Source organism: Helianthus annuus, chromosome 10 (assembly GCF_002127325.2).
Source record: "Helianthus annuus cultivar XRQ/B chromosome 10, HanXRQr2.0-SUNRISE, whole genome shotgun sequence".
In the NCBI taxonomy this organism is placed as follows: domain Eukaryota; kingdom Viridiplantae; phylum Streptophyta; class Magnoliopsida; order Asterales; family Asteraceae; genus Helianthus; species Helianthus annuus.
In genome coordinates, this window is record NC_035442.2 from 73,431,117 (window position 1) to 73,451,782 (window position 20,666).

At 37.5% G+C, this 20,666-nt stretch overlaps 1 protein-coding gene across 1 annotated transcript; it reads left to right on the top strand.

Moving 5' to 3' along the window:
• Nucleotides 1-3,235: 3,235 nt before the first annotated feature.
• On the top strand, nucleotides 3,236-7,540 carry LOC110884651 (actin). The gene is made up of 5 exons (XM_022132379.2): nucleotides 3,236-3,359; nucleotides 4,744-4,813; nucleotides 4,930-5,323; nucleotides 5,660-6,273; nucleotides 7,296-7,540. The coding sequence occupies exons 2-5, from the start codon at nucleotides 4,757-4,759 to the stop codon at nucleotides 7,359-7,361; spliced, it is 1,131 nt and encodes a 376-aa protein (XP_021988071.1). The 5' UTR covers nucleotides 3,236-3,359; nucleotides 4,744-4,756; the 3' UTR covers nucleotides 7,362-7,540.
• The last annotated feature ends 13,126 nt before the right edge of the window (nucleotides 7,541-20,666 follow it).

A 20,666-nucleotide genomic window follows, 5' to 3' on the forward strand; every position in this document is an offset into this window, starting at 1 on the left:
CATCTGAACTTTCGGGTTGCACACTCCTTAAGTATCCTTGATCCTGGAAGATGTTGGATCCTTGAAGTGCTGTGAATGTAGGTCTTGGAGGATAATCCATGAATCCGGAAACCTGAGATGAAGATCCTTGAACCTGGAAGGAGGAACCTTGAACCTGAGAGGATCCTTGAACCTGAGAGGATCCTTGAACCTGGGAGGAGGATCCCTGAACCTGAGAGGATCCTTGAACCTGGGAGGAGGATCCCTGAACCTGAGAGGATCCTTGAACCTGAGAGGATCCTTGAACCTTAGAGGATCCTTGAACCTGAGAGGATCCTTGAACCTGGGAGGAGGATCCCTGAACCTGAGAGGATCCTTGAACCTGAGAGGATCCTTAAACCTGAGAGGATCCTTGAATCTGAGAGGATTCTTGAACCTGGGAGGAGGATACCTGAACCTGAGAGGATCCTTATCCTTGAATCTGAGAGGATCCTTGAACCTGAGAGGATCCTTGAACCTGAGAGGATCCTTGAACCTGAGAGGATCCTTGAACCTGAGAGGATCCTTGCATTGGCTGTGTCCCCATGCATCCTCCTAAACTGGTGAAGAATCCCTGATGCTGAAATGAGGATCCTAAAGGCTGGAAAGAGGATCCTCGAGCCTGAGACATCACCGATGATCCAGAACGCATTCCTATTGATGCACCCTGGTATTGGACATCTGGAGCTGCAAAGTGCTGGGAAGTTATGACCGGAGTGTCGAAATTCAGCGACCTCGACATCAAAGGGGAGTGATCCTCTGCTGATTTTATCAATTTCGCGAAGGATCCCGCCATTAGTTTTGACCTGCTGCTGCATGTGATCCTTCATCTGCACAATCAAAGCATAAAAATCACTGTTAGTAAGTGTAGAGGAAGAAACAACAGTTGGTTTTGAGAAAATGGGGGTTGTCTTCTTCGGAGAATTCTCAGCATTCTTCTGGAATGCAAGGGGGAGATGATGCAAAGGCGGAATGCCCTGTGAAAAAGTGACCGCCGACATAGAACTTGGAGTAGTTTTCCCTGAGAAGCCATGTGGTTGAAGGTAATGAACCGAAATGAATGAAATGAACAAAATTTCTCAGAATTGAAGCACCAATTGCCCCACGGTGGGCGCCAAACTGTTTTGGTCAAAAATCACACAAGGATAATGCAACCAAATTTGATTTTGTGAGGTATGATGCTTGGTTAATTGTATGAACAACAAGCACATGAAATCAACAATGAACACCGAGATTTATACGAGGAAAAAGCCCTTGATCTTTAGAAGATCTCCGGCATAAAAAACCTCGGGTGATGGAAACTACCGATCACCAAATATATTGCAAAAACAATAGTGATCCTTGTACAACTTTGGAAGAAAACAAGCTCAATACATTGAATTTCTAGTGTAAGTGTGTGTTTTTTGCTAAGTGTTTGCAGAGAATTCGTGTGTTAAGTGTTTTTTCTGTGGTGTGCACGACTTGTGCCTCAAATGAGCTTGTTTCCCCTTAAAAAAGATAAGGAAAAATCAACTAACTAACTTCCCCAAAAAGGTGGAAGTCACCCTTGACCACCACTAACGGTTATTTCTTCAATATGCACGTGCCTAAAAGCATATTCCACAAGATTCCAGCAAAGAAGTGGTCCACTACGTCCATTACCTGTATTTACACATTAAAAACGTGCAAAACATAAGTTCTGTTAAGGATCCTGATCCTCAGACTCGTGATCCTCAGACGCGTGATCCTCAGACTCTGGATCCTCAGACTCTGGATCCTCATACTGTCTGCATCATCCATTAAGGATCCCTGATCCATGCCCAGACTCAGGATAGATGATCCTTAGCATAAAATTCATGCCCTAACAAATATCATGTTGGAATGCGTGAAACACTATCATTTTTGTTTCCATTGATATGCTTTTGTGGATATCGCGGATTTACTTCTTTTGTCAGCTTTTTTTGGGCTTGTCGATTTAGTTTCGATTTATACGTCGTCAGAATCAGTTTGTTATACTTCTATGATAGGCTTTTGTGGGTTTCCTTGCTTGAATGACGATATGTCTATTCTCATCCGATAACCGTTTTGCATGTCGCCATGTTTGTATTTTTATGATGATTTAATTTTATGATGTTGGTGAGCATGATGATGGTTAGATGGAATTTTTTCAGGGTTCTGTATGTTTTTGTTCTTCGGAGATTGTTAACAAGCTTTGACATGCTTAATCTTCATGTTTGTTGGGCTTCCTTGCTTTGATGACGATGAGAATACTTTCATCCGATGACCGATTTGCATGGGTTCATGTCTGATTTTTTAATGGTTCAGTTTGATGTTTTTTTTTGATGTTGTTGCTCATGTGATAGTTTTGTGGACTGGATGTTTGATTTTCTATTATGGTTAATGAGATTTGGTATTTGTGGCTTGGTGAGTGTGGTTTTGGGTCTCTGTGAAAATGCTCATGGCTTCATCCGAGAGACCCTCATGCTTGTCGAAGATTAGCACACACATTTGTCCAATGCATGTTTATAATAATTGTGATAGCATTTTGTCATAAGGCTTGGCAACCTTTGTTGCAACCATGTCAAAATTTTGAGTTGTTACTGTTGGAGTGTTATTGGGTTTTGCTTTGTGAATGAGGCTGTGATTTAAAGTTAATTATTCTAAGCCTATGGTTTACGCTTATAAACAACAATATAAGGTGTGTCAAACTTTGTTGCAGCCATGGCAAAATTATGACTTGTTACCTTTGGAATGCTTTTCGTTTTTTGCTTTGTGATTGAGGTGGTGATTTGCATGGTTATTATTCCGAGCCTATGCTTTACTCTTATGAACTACAATATATTATGTGTAGTTGATTTTGTCAGTTTTTGACGCATAAGGTTGTTTTTTGTCTGTTGTTGTTTTTTGTGTACATGATTATGTTGTACTCTGGGGCAGAATTTGCTTTTTAACTCATTGGGGAATCGAACATGATACATTATGCTAATGGATAAAGTAGTTTAATTTATTTTTTCACCCTTTTCGTACGTTTTTGAATGATAAGAGTATTTGTATTTGATCTTTTATCATTTCTTAAAATATCTTTTTGTAATTTCCAAATCTCCGTTACTAATTATATAATAAAGTTTTTATAGAAACCATGTATTAGGTAAGAGTGCTATTATAATAACAATACTATTTCATTATCTCCTGCTACTTGTTTATAATATTTGGTAACAAACTAATAATAGAATAGAAACAAAAATGAAACGGATGGTGAAGCGATCACCCGAATTTTAAGTACTCCATATTTCCCCATTTACACACACTTTCCCAACGCAAATGAGGTTCATTCTCTCCAACGATCAATCAACTTTTGACAGGTAAATCTTCTACAATTTGGTTCGATTTCGGTTTTGCTTTTCTTTGATTATGTGCATGCAGTTTATGTACGTTCGGTTTTGGTACTTTGAGATATGTTTTACGACGAATGTTCTTTAATTACATGTTTGTGTGTTTGTTTTGACGTTATGATCTGAAAACATTTGATTAAGATCACAACTGAAAAATTGTGGAATTGATTTGAGATCCTGTCGAGTTTTAAATCGTTTGTTTTCATTGATCGGAGATCTAAAATATCTGTTACAATCCTTATTAATATAGGTTGATATGTTATAATTTTGTCCAATAAATTCGACTTCATATATGAATGTTGTGACCCCCTACAAAACGTAGGGCTTTGAACGAGCTGAACCGAACAAGACCTTGTTCGTGTTCTTTCGTTAAGAAAATAAATGTGTTCACCCGCTGTTTATAAACACTTAACGAACGAGATTGTCTGTTTGTGTTCGTTTATGAGGAAATAGACATCTTCATGTTCGTTTGTGTTCATTTGTTAATTTTAAGTAACGAACGCAACCCAACGCAAACGAACACAAACAAACGTTAATGAACACAAACGGACATAAAGAATTGTTACGAACACAAACGAATATATATTAGATTTTGAATAACTCGGCAACTTTCATCACAAACATTACGTGGATCCACCAAATCTATACTAACCTAATTATCCAACCATACTTGACAAAACATAATTAACATAAAATAATGTCACAAAAAAGAAAATTCTCATATTAAACTTAAAGTCTTCTTTTAATCCACCCAACAAAACATACTGAGCTCTAATTATGGATGTTTGTTCAAGTAGTAATTTGCTTTTCTTGGTTAAATTGCATAATTTCGATAATTTAGGTATTCCAAGTATGTATGAACATTTTAGGCATCTTTTGGCAACATTATTATGTTCTGTTTTTAATGTTTTAATTTTTAAAAAGTGATAATAGGGAGATCATCATGCCTTGTCAACTCTACCTGTTTAAAACAAAGGCCAGTTTATAAAACATTTATTGATCACTATATTATAAATGGATTGAGCATTCAATGATGGTAATCACAGTTTTAACTTTTGATTCTAAATCTTTATCTTTTGTTTCTTGAAATGAGAAACAATTTTGCCAAACATTCTCGCTTTCTTGTTAAACGCAACGAGTTTTGCAACATCCAAAATAAGGACAAGTTGCTACAACTTTGTGTAGTTCACATGGTTGTATTTATGATTCTTGATCATTATGTCCCCTTTGGTTAATATATGTATTCAATAATTTTCCATTTGTGTTGATAAATCATCGTACTTAATTCGATCTCGTACTTTTTTTATAAGCATTGAGTTAATCGTATTTAAATTCGATCTTGTACTTTTTACAGGCATTGAGCTAAGATGGCGGAAGAAGACATTCAACCACTTGTTTGTGATAATGGAACTGGGATGGTTAAGGTATCAGTTTAAACATGTTATTGTAGTTTTGTAGCTATACTACATTATTTTATCTTTTAGGGTCAACAGCTTTATGTTGTATAACTTTCTTGACAATGCAATGTTGCTTTTATTAGGCTGGCTTTGCTGGTGATGATGCACCAAGAGCAGTTTTCCCGAGCATAGTGGGCCGCCCACGTCACACTGGAGTGATGGTTGGCATGGGTCAAAAAGATGCATATGTTGGTGATGAGGCTCAGTCGAAGAGAGGTATTTTGACTCTGAAGTACCCAATTGAGCATGGAATTGTCAATAATTGGGATGACATGGAAAAGATTTGGCATCACACTTTCTACAATGAACTTCGTGTGGCCCCAGAGGAACATCCTGTACTCCTTACTGAGGCGCCCCTTAATCCGAAGGCCAATCGAGAAAAAATGACTCAAATCATGTTTGAGACATTTAATGCCCCCGCTATGTATGTTGCTATACAAGCTGTTCTCTCACTCTATGCCAGTGGTCGTACTACTGGTGAGTTTATTAATGTTGATGATTTATCTAACGAGTCAACGGGTAAGATAAGAAATAGCTAAAAGGGACATTGGTCAAATCAGTTGAAAGACATGAGGATTTGATGAATACATGTTCTAAACAATTATATACAAAAGATCATGTTAATATTGTACTAATCCAATTTTTTTTAATCATATTTAACAAAAAGATAAATTATAAAAAAGATATCAAAAAAGTTATAAAAAAGATACAAAAGAAAATTATAAAAAATTTTCACACAATGCTCAACGTGGGCAATCATTAGTTTAAAATAAAGATGCAAGACGGTTAGCTTCTTGATGGTTTCTTGTGCAGGTATCGTTCTTGATTCTGGAGACGGTGTAAGCCATACAGTTCCCATTTACGAAGGTTATGCACTCCCACATGCGATATTGCGTCTGGACCTTGCAGGACGTGACTTAACCGATGCACTGATGAAAATCCTAACCGAGCGTGGTTACTCCTTCACCACATCTGCTGAACGAGAAATCGTAAGGGACATGAAAGAAAAACTAGCATACATTGCACTGGATTTCGAGCAGGAGCTAGAAACATCCAAAACCAGCTCTTCAGTGGAAAAGAGCTTTGAGCTGCCTGACGGGCAGGTAATAACCATCGGTGCTGAGCGGTTCAGGTGCCCAGAAGTCCTGTTCCAGCCATCCATGATCGGAATGGAAGCTGCAGGGATTCATGAGACAACGTACAACTCTATAATGAAATGTGATGTGGATATTAGGAAGGATTTGTATGGGAACATTGTTCTCAGTGGTGGTACTACCATGTTCCCTGGTATTGCTGACAGAATGAGCAAGGAAATTACTGCATTAGCCCCAAGTAGCATGAAGATTAAAGTTGTTGCTCCACCTGAAAGGAAGTATAGTGTTTGGATTGGTGGGTCAATCTTGGCATCTCTTAGCACCTTCCAACAGGTTTATTCTTTCACTCAGATTTTCCACTTTTTTCGATGATATGTTCTTTTAATTGTGATACACAAGACGTCCATGAAAATTTGAGGCCCAATATAAGTAGTAAAAATGCCCCCAGAATATAAACTTATATACATGTATATAATTATAAGGTGAAGATCATTTTGGAGCCACCATTTATGGCAAGAATCACGAGAACGAGTGTGAAAACAACCAAGAAAGCTTAAAAAAACACATTTTTTTACATTAAAATCGCAACTTTTTATTAATAATTTTTTTTGAATATATTTTTTATAAATAAAAGTCGCGATTTAAATGTAAAAATTAAAAAAAAAATATTAACATTTAGTTTTGGGATTTAGTTTTTAGCATCTAACTTGGGTGGGGGTGGGTTGGGTGGGGGTTTAGGTTTTTGGGTGGTGGTGGGGTGGGGGTTCATTGTTTGTTTTGGGTTTATTTTGGTTGTGTTCACAAATTGTTGTTGTGGTTCCCTCATAAATTCTACCCTATATATATATATAGATATATAGGAAAAAGATCAAATACAAATAGCATTGTACAAAACGTATAAAAGGCATGAAAACATAAAAAATGCGGTGCCATTTTCGTAAATGGGCCAAAGTTAAATAGGTTATTCTTTTACTATTTTTTAGTTGGATTTTAATTTTAATTATGACTTTTGTTTTTAAAAAGTTAAAAAAATTTGGGCCGCCCTGGAGACTGGGCCCTCTGCGTTCGCTCACCCTACGCATGGGCCCACACCGGCCCCGGTGATTCATGAGACGGTTATATGTTGCTTTCACACAAATGTATGTTTGACACATAACCGATTTTAAGTAGAACACTATGTTAACTATATAAATGTGTGTACGTATTGACTAACTCTGATACACGAGGCAGGTATGTAACATGTAACACATCTCTTTCTCACAGCTTAAAAATTAATTATGTATTGAACACGATATAACCTGTGAATTTGGACAGGGGTATAATTATAATGGTTGGTTGTTGATTTTGTGTGACAGATGTGGATTGCAAAGGCTGAATATGATGAGTCGGGTCCTTCCATTGTGCACAGGAAGTGTTTCTAAGCATGAGAAAGAACAATGAAAATAAAAATAAAAAAGTGGTACCATTCACTATTAAGTTCTTGTGAAAGGAAAATGCTGCCTGTTTCTTCTTACAGAATGAATTTTTCAGTTTCTTTTATTTGTAGTTAATTAATTATGCGCTCTGCATGCCATATGTTTGAATATTGTTTCTGTTTTAACTATAAAAAGTTTTTTGTTCTCATTGATATACAAGGTTTGAACGCATGAAACTTGAATTTATATTTTAATAATCGTTATTATTTAAAATCTGAATAAATGAATCGTTATCCTTATCTTTTATCTATGTTATATTAGTAGCGTGTCTGCGTGATGCTGCGGGGGTAATAATTTACATTGCGATACTCATTTATGTTATTTTCTTGTTCGTATAATATTTATTGTAACATTATTGTGGTGAGTATACGTCATAAACGAAGTCATCGATTGCTCCATTTCATTGTGGTGCTCATGGTTCGCTCGGTTCGGCTATTATCCTGAACCGAAGTCATTGGTTAGTCAATTATATAACCAATCTGTTTCTGGTTAAGCAGTTTGGTTTATTCGGTTAAATTGATCGTTTTTTGTACGATCCTTTTAATTTCGATTAATAGCTAAAACAACATTTGGAGTAAAACTTTTGCTTAAAAATACATGAAATTGAGGTATAAATATATGAAGTGGTATAATAAATACATGAAATGAAAATATAAAATATAAAATACATGAACCAGAGGTTTAAACCTAGAAATATATGAAAATATGAAAGGTTCGGTTCGGTTGATTTTGGTTAAACAATGGCACAAAAAAAAAAAAAAAAAAAAAAAAAAAAACTGATAACCGGGCTTGGTTAATTCGGTTTTCAGGTAATTCGGTTTTAGATTATGTAACTTGTACATAGCATGAACATGAAGTAAAATGTGTGTAAGAAGCTTACCACTAGCTCTTGTAGCTAGAGAAATGGCAAAGAACACAAGAAGAAGAAGAATGATGAAGATGGAGTGGATAAAAGCTTCTAGTGGTATAACTTTCTTAGATCACCATCTAACACCTTTGTATAACTTTAGATTGCCTTGAATGTTGCAAGAAAATGTGGAGGTGTGGGTGTGTGGCTATGGCTGAAATCAAGAGAGAAAGAAAGGAAGAAGGAGATGAAGATTTTGAATGAGGAAAGATAAGGAAAATGATCTTATGGTTAAGCTTATAATTCTTCCAAAACATATTAATATCCATAGGACTTTATGTTCCATATCTAGATATCATTAGTAATATTTTAATGGGGAAATGTTGGTGAGGCCACTTGGGGCCGGTCATGGCCGCAGGGGGGGGGGGTTAAATGTAAAATTTTGGAAGTCTAGGGTTAAAGATGTAAGTTGAAGTGTTAAATGTAATGTTATAAGTGTTTAAGTGTTTTTAAGGTGTTTTATCATCATAACTAGCTTTAAAACATAAAAACTGTGCTTCTAGTCTATTTTTGGTGTTTCAGGAAGTGTCCGTTAATCGTCCAGTTGTCAGTTCGTTAAAGTGCTAAATAGTGAATTTTACAAGGTATGAAGTACCTTTTGTGACGGTTTTCATTCTCGACACTTTACAAGTTATTCTGGACATTTAAACCTTAATTCTGCATGTTATTGATGTTCAAATGCTGATTTTTGCAGAATTCTGCAGAATTCTGCATTTAAAGTGCGTTTTGGGTAGTTTTTAGTGCTTATTTTAGCTTCCGGAAAGTTTTTATGTAAACCTTTGTTCACCCACTTAGGTTTTAATGTATTTTTGATGTTGGACAATTAATATATGAAACATGCATGAATCTTTTCCGAGTTTATGACATCCACACTTAATCTGCAAAAGGTTTAACTCTTTCGAGATTGATATCCTTTCCGGATTTAATCAGTTTTTGTCATTTCGAGTTTAAAAAAAATTGGTTACTGTTGTCTCGATTAAATTGATTTACTTTTGTCCGGATTTAATCATTCTTTGTCAAGATATGTCCGGAGTTAATTGCGTTTCGAGTTTAGTATCTGTCCGGATTTAATCTACAATAATGCTTTCTGAGTTTTTACATAAGGATTCCGAGTTTGGTATGCTTCCGGATTTATTCATTAAAGTCCGGGTTACTAATTTAATATTATCCGATTTTAATTGATTTATCTGAAATTATCTGTTAAGTCCAGAGTTATATTAGCTTATTCAGTTTTTATCATATCGGATCTAAATTTGTTGATATTATCTGAACTTATTGTGATATGCCTTTGTAGTGTACTGTTTGCAACAGTTTACCAAGTGTATACAATGTCTGCAGACTATGTACCAGGAATTTATTCTGTATGTTTTAATCTCATTTGTGATTGTTTGTTTTCATGTGGAAATGGTCAAACAACCAAATCAACCAGCCCCGAACCAACCACAAGTTCTGGAACGCCTATTCATACCAAAACATAACCAAGTAGCAATTTTAAATGAGGGATTACGCGAGATTGATGACTCTTTGCAAATCATCCGTTTTCTTAGGAAATCGCGGGTTTCCTATGCTATCTCAACCGAGATTCAGATTGTGGCAGCTTATATGCAGGATTTTTGGATGACCGCACGTGTGAACAATAATATGATCGAAGCTACAGTCAACGATCATGAATTGGTCATAACGGAGGAAGTTATTCAAGATGTTTTACAGTTGGGGGCACTTGATTATAGTGAAATCTGCTATGCAACTCCGATTTGAGAACGAGCTCTTATTAGTTTTGGGTACTCGGGAAATCTGCCTACTAGACAAGTCTATAAGGGCATGCTTCGTGAGAAATGGCGTTTCTTTTATCATATCATCATGCAGTGCTTTGCTCCAAGGAAATCAGGAATGGATGGCATGGGTCACAATCTTCTATCGGCGATGATTGGTCTCACGTTCAATCAACCGTATAATTTCGCACGTATGAATTTCAGACGCTACAGGTTCAGATTGGGTATGAAGGAGGTGATTCTCATTTAATGATGTTATATCCACAGTTTCTTATGATTATTTTTAGATATCTCGTTCCGGATCTTGCAATTCATAAGGGTTTGGCTCCACACATTCTCAATGCTATGGGACGGCGTATCTTTAGTGATTGTCGAAACGCTAAGCATCTGTACATTCTACTAGTTTCCCGAAGTTCGACCAATGTTGGGTGCTATTTTAGTCGAAGATTATCATCCAGAAAATGCAGACTTGGAGAAGTATTTCTGCAGGAGTTGATTAGATTTTCAGGGCAGGTGAAGACGAAGATGGTGCGGTGACTGTTGTTCTTTAACAGCCGGCAGTTGTTCAACCTCAGGTTGATCTTCAACAACCGATGGTGGTTATTGAAGAACCCGTGGTTCCTAAGCCTGATGTGGCGGAACCAACTGTAGTTGAGAATGTTGCAGAACCGGTTGCTGAACCAGTGAATGAACCATCGCATGATACGGAGATGGAAGAGGTCTTCCATAATATTGCTTTTAATCAACGCGACCCGAATCTTGATGATGTTATTTTTAGTAGAGCTTTTGCTGCTATTGATGCTGCTTTGGAGTCCGGTAATCCATCAGCAAGTACTTCTAAAGGAAATGGAATCTTAGTTGAAGAAGAAGAAGATGATGTAGATATGTTAACCGAAAGAAAATATTTAAGTTTGGTGCGCAAAGACTTTTTGGGAAGATTTTCAGCTAAAGGTCAAGAAAAGATTAAGGCTTTTTGAGGTAACGTCAATTCTCTCGGTCCCTCTTCTGAATGGGCCTTACGTTTATCGATTTGGAAGGCTAAGACTTCAAATTTGAGTAATTTGCCTGAAGATTCTTCTAACAGTGTGGTGGGGATCTTGATAGAAGACCGGTTGCTATTTTGGTTGCTAAATCCTGGCCAGTCATGACTTAGAAAAGAAGAAGATTGGGTGAAGGTTCGAGTTCAACTCCCAGATATTCTGAAGCTGAAGGTGTTTCATCTATTGAAGTTTTAGCCACCATAGTCAATACAGTCACATGTGGCTTATCCATTTTGGGGGTACCTGTCTCATTACCATTAGTATCTGCTACCTTGTCTATTCCTAGCACAACAAATGTTGTATCTATTACGAGTGCTTCAGTTCAAGGTTAGTCCTCCACCGCGAGTGTTCCAGTTATTACTTTTGATGTGTCCACAACTCCTTTGTTTACTATTTTTCCGGCTCTTTCGGGTTCTAGCAATGTGTTTGCTACATCTCTGGGAGTTAGTTCTTCATCCTTGCCTCCATTTTTTCTAGCTATGCCTCCTGGATCGTCTCAGAGTTTCGTTCGCCCAAGTGATTCTCGACCTTCTGGTCCTCGCATGAAGAAACCCTCTACGTCAAAGTCTACACCAAAGTCATCTCAAAAGATTCATCCGAAAGTTGCCTTTGGTCCAAGACCTCCTCGTCCAGTTACATCAAGACCTATGGCTCCAACTTCTGCTCTGAAGCCTACGGGTACATCGGTTAGTGGTGAAGAGACTTCTTTTCAAGAATTTGTTCGCGATATAAAGAACTGGATGAGCTTAAGAAGAAAGAAGCAGAACAAGATCAGTAAATCAAGAGTTTAACTTTTCAGTCAAAACGACAAGCCCTCCAACTAGGTATTCTTATTAAGAGGGATGTCACTTATACTGCTTGACACCAGACTCTAACTGTTGCAACCGATCAGATCCGTCGTATTGTTACTGACCTTGTGGAGCTTTTGCTACTCAGGGGGAGCATACACCACTGCAGGTCCAAGCCAGATATAAGTTGGACGAATTGAAGAAGATTCAAGATGACTTGTACAAAGACAAAGATCCCAACACTGCACAGTGGAGGGAGCAGCCAAGTAGCTCACAAGCTACAGAAACTACAACCGAAGCTGCAATTGAGTGGGATTGTGGTAGTGACGCGGGTGGCAGTAGAGGAAAAGGCCAAGTCAAAGGTGATTTTAATCATTGGATTCATCTGATAACTCAGATTTTGAAGGCTTAGCTGGATAACACTTCATGTCTAATGATGATTTAGATAAGGATGATGAAGCGGTTGGAGTGCTTAAAGATCTAAGGTTGGACGAAGATATTAATCATGTAATGATGAGCAAGGGGGCAATGTGTCATACACAATGAATGTGCATTCTGTTGAAGGTGTGGAGATTGATTTTGAAAATTTGTGGGATATCGCATATAATTTCACATGGTTGAAGAAAATCCTAATCTCGAGCCTATTTATGAAGAAGTTCAAAGGGTTTTATGGCTAAAAGCTCTTGCTCCCGATCTTACTCAGAAGAAACTGTATGGAAATATCAGGGGAGAATACTCAGTGCAGATAAGAAGCTGGGATTTTGACTCACAAAATAACTTGGTGATGATCAAATGTGTAACAACCCGCGTTTCTGAAGTCAAATTCAAAGTCAAAGGAAGAAAAGATTGCTAACTGCGATCTGTCACTCCTTGCTTAATTATTGACTGTACTCTTTGATTCTGTAATTGATACTCTATTTTATGTTGCTTTAGTTGTATTATGTGGAGAATATGCAATAATCACTATTTATCGCTAATAGACTTACCGCTATCTCATCGCTATCGCATCGCAACCCGAATTATGTGTTCTGGATATTGTTTTACGTGTGTGTGCTATTTATGTGTTACTTGTGCTTGTTTACTTATGTTTGGTGGTGATTAATCGAAAATGCAATCGTAACTCTATCGCATCGCTATCTACTCGCAAACGCTAAACGCAAGGTTATTTATTTTGTTGTATGTTAGTTAGATTATTTGTGTAACTATTGTCTAATACCATCGCATCGCTTACTCGCAACGCATCGCAAAGCTCAACGCATGAAACGAAACGTCGGAAACCAAGTCGCACTCACCATCCAATCGAATGACCATTCGATCGCATGGTCATCCGCCTGGATGACCATCGGATCGGATGGCCATCCGATCGAACCGCCCTTCGATCCATCACTGCACACCGCCTCACTCACCCTTTCACCTATAAATACCACCTGTCACATCACTGTTCATGATGTGACAGCTCTCTCAACCGACTAGCACGTTCCAGCCCTCTTTTCTCTCGATTTCTCGTGATTCTTGTATGTTTTCCATTCAAATCTTGTAATTCTACGATCTACTCACACTCCTTCATCTTTTTCACCATCAAATCTTAACTTTTAACCATGAAATCCACCTGATTTGGGATGTTCAAGGATGATGTCATCATGGGTTCTCAAGAACTTCAAAGTGTGACCTCATTCCACCAAGAACAACTCAGATCTAAGAGATTTCAACACGATTAAACACTGATTTCGTCTTAATTTTCCAACTAATTTCCACTTTTCTTCATTATTCCTAACTTTTCACATAAAAATCGATAGAATCAGAGCTCATTCAGGCCTTCTACTAATACTCTAGTGAAGTGTCGGTCTGAGAACTGATTCCTATCAAAGAGACAACCGATTCATGGGTTGAACATGAACAACCGTCAAGAACAGTTAACTAATCGGACTAGCGTGATTCCCACCTCGATCGAATGATTCGGACTTGATGGGTTTCCGTTGCTTAACATGTTGTCATACCGTTTTGGTCAAACCGCAAACTTACTAAACTTAAAATTTTTTTCCAAGTTTCAAAACAAGCAAATCACTAAACGGACTGCCGTCCGATCGGATTGCCATCCGATCGAACGACAATCCGATCGGATGACTTGTGGTCTCAACACTTAAACATTTTATAAATTTTCAATGCATAACAGTAAACAAACGAATGGTCATCCGATCGGACGACCATCCGATCGAATGATGTAGGATCGAGAATTGACCCGAACGAGTCGTTCAGGGGCGTTCTTCTATGTTTCAGGTGCGGAATAACAAGAAACGTAGGTAGAAATAGCTTGTTCTTCACTTAATCTACTATTTTATTGATTTGACAAAGATTACAGCTCAATCGTCACACCGGCAGCACCTCGGTATGGAATTCGACAAAGTTACAACTGGTTTCGCTTCTAAGGTTTATATAGTGTTGAGGTTCCGCTTATACGTACATGTCCACAAAAGCGGAACCTCATGTGTACGTATAAGCGAACCTACCTAGTACACATAAGCGAAACCTTTACCAAAGACCTTATAAGCGAAACTATCACCTTAATGACCCTATAAGCGAAACTACCTCACTAACAACATACACTCGCCCATTTTCTCGTATATTGTGCCCTAATCTATACAATACAATGTATGACTCGATCCAAGACGAAGTCGACAGATGAAGTGCACCAACAGACTCCCCCTCAGATGTTGACGGAGTCGTCAATCGAGTCACGACAATGCTGTATCTTCACATCTTCAATCTTGATCAGTCTCTAGGCTTTTCTTTCTCTCTATCTTCAGATTCCCCCTCTCGATTTGCTGGCATTCCTTTGTTCTTCAGCAAAATCTGAATCAGGATCGTTGTCATGCTTTTCATTAACCAAAATCCTCATGTATCGCAATCTGACTTTTGTTCAGTTTCAAGATCAAAACTTGGCTATCTTTTATCTTGAGTCTCTGGATCGACCTGACACAACTTAACCTGCAAAGACTTAACCCAGAAATAAATTTTCTAGATTTAACAAATTTAATGCACCAACAGTCTGACATAATCAGATGACCCCTTCTCATAACATGTACACAACAACACTCTCTCTTAGATCACACACACATGATGAACCACTTTTTGATTTAGACAACATATTTGGATATTTCAACCACTCTCCCCCTCACAATAATGTCATCATGTTTAGCACTCGGATTTTTGAAAATCAGCTTTCCTACATCAGTTGTCAAAAATCTTTTTGGTCTTTTCAAAAGATTTATGCTAAAACACACCCAAAATCTTTTTGGATTTTTCTAATAGAAAGTAAATGACACCACTTGTAAAGACAGAATGAAGTAGAAATGAAATATATACAGGCAATATTTTTATGAGTTTGTGTAAGAGGATCATATCAGTTTATGAGACATGTCACCAACACCATTAAGCTTATTACATTTTAAGTTCTAAAAATTCACTTAGATTGTCAGTATATCGGTCCACTAAAATTTTCACACAAAGTTCAATTGATCCGAGATACAATATTAATGTCTTAGATTCTAGCTTATTCGTGTGTCTCACTACTTGAATATACTCCCGTATCCAGATCCCAATATTCAGTCTTACAGGTGAGTATACCACAGCTGATATCTGTATATGGGTTAGATGCGAGGGCCGTGAGAGCTCAGGTCGATACTTCCGTATACGCAGAGAGATGACGGCTTCGACTTTTGGTGTGTCCCCTTTAGAGGATCTTTTTATTTCAACAGCAGCGACTATCAATTTTATTGTTTCATCAGCATGCTGAGGGCGAAGCTATGTTTCAAGCTTTTGTGGAAAGCATTATCCAGGGACTAGGTCAGTACTTCCATACAGCATAAGTCCCGGGATAATGCCCAAATATCACTGAGTATAAAGACCTAGTATCTCAGAATAAGGGACCTTTCAAACAAGATTTCAGGGGTTACCTATATATCCAAGTTTGTGTTAACCCACAGAACAAGCAAGTTTGAAATTTAGTTTATATCTTGTCACAATCTACTAAGTGTGTAAAAACCTACTGGCACATCCTTCGTGAGATTGTTTATCACATTTTATCTTTACATTTCTTTAGCATGTTGTGACAGCCTACTGATGTACTATCATTTCCTCTTTTCACAACAAAACTCATTTTTGAATTTTATCATGTTTTTGGCTTTTTCAAATTTTCTAATGTTTTTGGATTTTCTGAAATTTTCTACTCCCCCTAAAATGCAAACACATTAAAGAAATTTGAAAACAAACTAAACTTCTTGACCCACTTGAAGAAAATTCAAAACAAAACTGTACAGAAACACGACAACTGACATCGAATCGCATCAAATCACCATTCACTAGGCAGAAACAATCTGAACTCCCCCTTTCAACAAACCATTTTCTCATTTAGATCCCAAAACACTTAAGTTTGTTTTAATCAAAATGATTTTTCCGGAAAATGAGTTTGTTTTTTACCACTTGTAAGTTTACGACTTGTTTAAGCACGGGGATATGGTTCATCATCTTGTCAGTTTTATCAAATGTAGTAAATCAAGTACAACTTAATGTCCTTGATTCACTGTTTGCTATCAAGCAACCTCTAAACCACTTGTAAGAATAACCAATTGTAAGAATGGTACGTCTACATGTTACCCATCAAAGTGCCGATTCCTGCTTCGCACTTACCAACCTGGAAGCTCCGGCATAGTCATTCAACCTATAAACATTCAAACACTTACAAAAAATTTTCATACACATTCATCAAAACATGAATGATGCCGATTCATGATCCACGATATAAACTTGGGATCTCCGGCGTAGTCCTAAGACTTCTATGGGAAACAAACTTCCATCCAAGTCTTTTCAGACTTGATGGCTTTCAACTCTTGCTCAGTGGGGTTGTATGTTGCCTTTTTAGTTGCATAGAAATCTTTAACCCCTTTTGCTTTCCTGTTCAACATTTTCCCAAAAATTTTCTTTACACTTCCATTAAAAGTTTTCTCGACATCAAATTCATTTTTCTCTGTGTAAAACTGTTTCGAGATGTCAACTTTTCCAATTTTCCTTTTAACTTCTTCAAATTTCAATGATGGAAATTCATCATCATTCATTGAAATTTTCTTCTAAACTTGTGGCTCTTCTGGCTTTGTGGAACCAGCTTCATCGCCGACAATCACATCTACCTTCTTAACAACCCACATTTGGTTGTCTTTTTCTTTCTTTTGGTAGAAATTCTTCCTCGAACACTCACCAATCTCATAATTTGAATTTTCAAAAATTTTAAGTCTATTGGTTGGTGGTTCGACATCAACAATCTTTTCTTTTAATTTCTGAGAAACTCCCTGTTTTGTCTTGGCATTTTTCTGACAATTCCATGCAATGTGACCAGCTTCATTGCACTTGTAACAGGTTCGAGTCTCTCTTTGATAAAACACTCCAGTTCCATTCCTTCTCTTCTCAGTGAGAAACTCCTGATTTGTCTGTCTCCAGAATGGTTTCTTCTGTTCATCTTCTGAGCTTCCACCTGACACAAATTCTGGTGGAACAAATCCTAAACCTTTCTTTTTGTAGCTACTATTTTGGTTAGGTTTCTTTTGAAAACCGGAACCAGAATTGTAACCTTTTTTCTTGTTTAATCGTTGTTGAACTCTTGAAGTATATTTTTTAGATTTTTCAAATTTTTTCAAAACATTCAATTCAGGAATATTAATCTCTATTAGTTTGAAAGTTTTGTTAATCAATTCCGTTTTAATACTCATTATTGGGAACTCTTTGTTGTAATATAATTTGTCAGAACCATTCAAAGTATAAACTACTTCGAATGTTTCATCATTCAAATTTGCTTTTGTCAACAAAAATTCTTTACTATAAGACCGTTTAACCGACAAATTTTCCCTGTTGACTGACGAATTTGACTTTCCAGACTCAGACTTTGACTCGGATTCCTCATCAGTATCCAACACCTGATCGACCACCTTTTTGATTAATTCAGACTCATGATCAGTATTGGACGAGGTAAACGTGACATCAATGTTATCTGGTAAAACGTCAGTTGTGTCGGTTTTTAGCTTTATATTGACTACTTTTTCAAGTTGCCCCTCACTTGGTTTTCTAGGAGAATACCCTTCCCAAATTGGAGGCGAACACTTGTTATAGCTAACAGTCGGTTTCTTACCACAATCTTTCTTCTTCTTTGGCTTCTCATCTTGAAAAGCTTCCATTCCTGCAACAGTTGGGTAAATACGCTCAATGAGATAATCAAAACTTGAATAACTTTGTAATAAACGTCTAATTCTCTCATTCTCGATCTTCTCAGTCCCCAACTCTTGCTTCCACTTAGCACTTTCTTCGATGTAAAAATTGATAGCTTTCTGCTTTGTCATCATGATTGCATTCATCATCGTTAGTGCTTACTCTCCCTGAGTTTGTCTTTTGGAGACCAGTTACTGTTTTGTTCAAGACATCATATGATTCTTTTACATAGTTGAGATTGAACAGTAACTGCTCCTTCTTCTTCTCATACTCAGCAATAATGTCGTCTTTTGCTACACATTTCTTGCAAGCTTCCAAACATTTCTTGCAAGGCTTGACGACTTCAACAATCTTCTCAACCTCGATTGTTTTCACCACTTCAATCACTTTTTCTTCTTCTTTCACTTTCTCAGCTTCAATTACTTTGTCATCTTCAGCAATCTTCTCAGCAACACTTTCAACATTCTGAACATCGTCTTCAGATATCTTTTGTTGTTCTTTAGCAGCTCTTTTCTCCTTCAGTTTCTCCAAGCGATCCGCAAAATAGAAATGAAAACTTTCAGGAGAAAGATGAGATTTTGCAACATTTATATGATTCTCTTCCTCATCATCACTGCTACTATCAACTGGTGACTGATCAAACTGTACAGACTTTTCAGAATCAGTATCCGAAAAACTAGAATTAGATGGTGTTTGATCAAATACAACTTCTTTTTCAGAACTAGCAACATCTTGAACACTCTCATCTGAACTCTCTAAACTTTCCTCAACATTTTCCGAAAGTTCATCAACACTTTCTGAATTTTCATCAGACATAACAGATTTTTAATCCTCACTCGTCACATTCACTCCAATAGATTTCATCCATGTAGCAAACATATCTGGCTCTCTGACAATCTTGGCAATGAAGGCTTTAAACTCTCCTTTTTCATCAACGAACATATCCCAGCTAAAACCTTCAGGTAGTCTCTCATCATCTTGATCAACTATTCAGGCTTTGCTGTCAGGAGATATGTATTTGTCCTAGCTGAAGTCCACTAAACATGCTCTCTTAGAATCTTCAATCTTCCTACCATGAGCCGTCTGTGAGTCTTGTGATTGACCAACCTGCTGATAAATGGCTTTCCGGTAGTAGTCGTCTTTACCGAACGGATTCTGAGCTCCACTAGCTTCTCTACCCTTGCACTCCCGTTTGAAATGGCCTTTCTCCCTGCATCGAAAACAAGTAACTTTAGATTTATCAAAACCTAAAGTAGATACATGAGCATCAAGAAAGTCATTTCTCCCGGTGATTGTTTTGAACTTTTCAGCGCGTCGAAGAACACTTGCAAGACACCATTTGATATCCATTAATTCCATCTCTTCGGCATCTATTTGGTCGTAATCCTCTTTGGTGAGCATGGGATTTCCGATCCGACCAACTACTATACCTTCATAAGATAACAATACAGAACCAAGTAGAGCCATGTGGTCTTTAGCAGTGTCTTCTGAGAAGCTTTGCCCTTCTGGAAGATTTAAAGCAATGTTACACTGAATTACATATCCATTTCCTGTCTTTGTGCTTTGCGACTGAAAACTTGAATTTGACTCTTTAGGATTGACACTTGGAAATGACGAAAATCCACTACTACTTTTGCCAGAACCCTGATCAGCCTTTTCTGATGAATCCCCAGCACTGAATGCAGTTTGAATTTTCGGACTTCTCTCAGATTCTGGAACTGGAACACTCCCTTTGTAATACATCTTTACATCCTGTTGACCACTGGGACTGTTCATCCTAGCAATCTTCTGTTCTTCCAGATCCTGACTCTCGATCTTCTCGATGAACTGATAAATCGTTAGATTATCATACACGCCCATATTCTTTAATATCATCAAATATGTTCCCCACTCTTTCTGCGGTAGTGCATCAGCAAGTTTGTCTACCCATTCTTCACGATCTTTTGTAACATCCAACATCGACATTGATCGCACTAAGTGACAATATCTTTCAATCAGCTTCTTTGTGTCTTCACCCGGTAGACTGCTGAACAGATCAAACTCCTTTTTTAGCAACGCCTTTTTGCTTTTAATCATATTCTCACTACCTTCAAACTTGACTTTGAGTGCATCCCAGATTGATTTAGCAGTTTTGTCGTGTTGAAGCAGTATGAATATGTCTTCTTTGATTGCTTGCTAAAGAAGACTGATCATCATTTTCTCAGCTTTGTACATAACCCGTTCTTGATCTGTGAATTCTGATAACTCTTTGATAACCCGCAATTCTGTTCGAGGCAACACGTATTTCTTCAGTATACATTCCCACGACCTATGATGGTTTGCCTGAACCCAGTTCTCAAATCTGTCTTTCCACCCGTAGTATTCTTCGATACTCATCAATTTCGGGGGCTTTTGGGTGGTTCCTATCTCGTTTTCTAAGTTCATGGCCTGAGCAATCGCAGCTGGAGCAGACGGTGTTGCAAACGCGTTGTAGAATTCGGTATCCATGATGA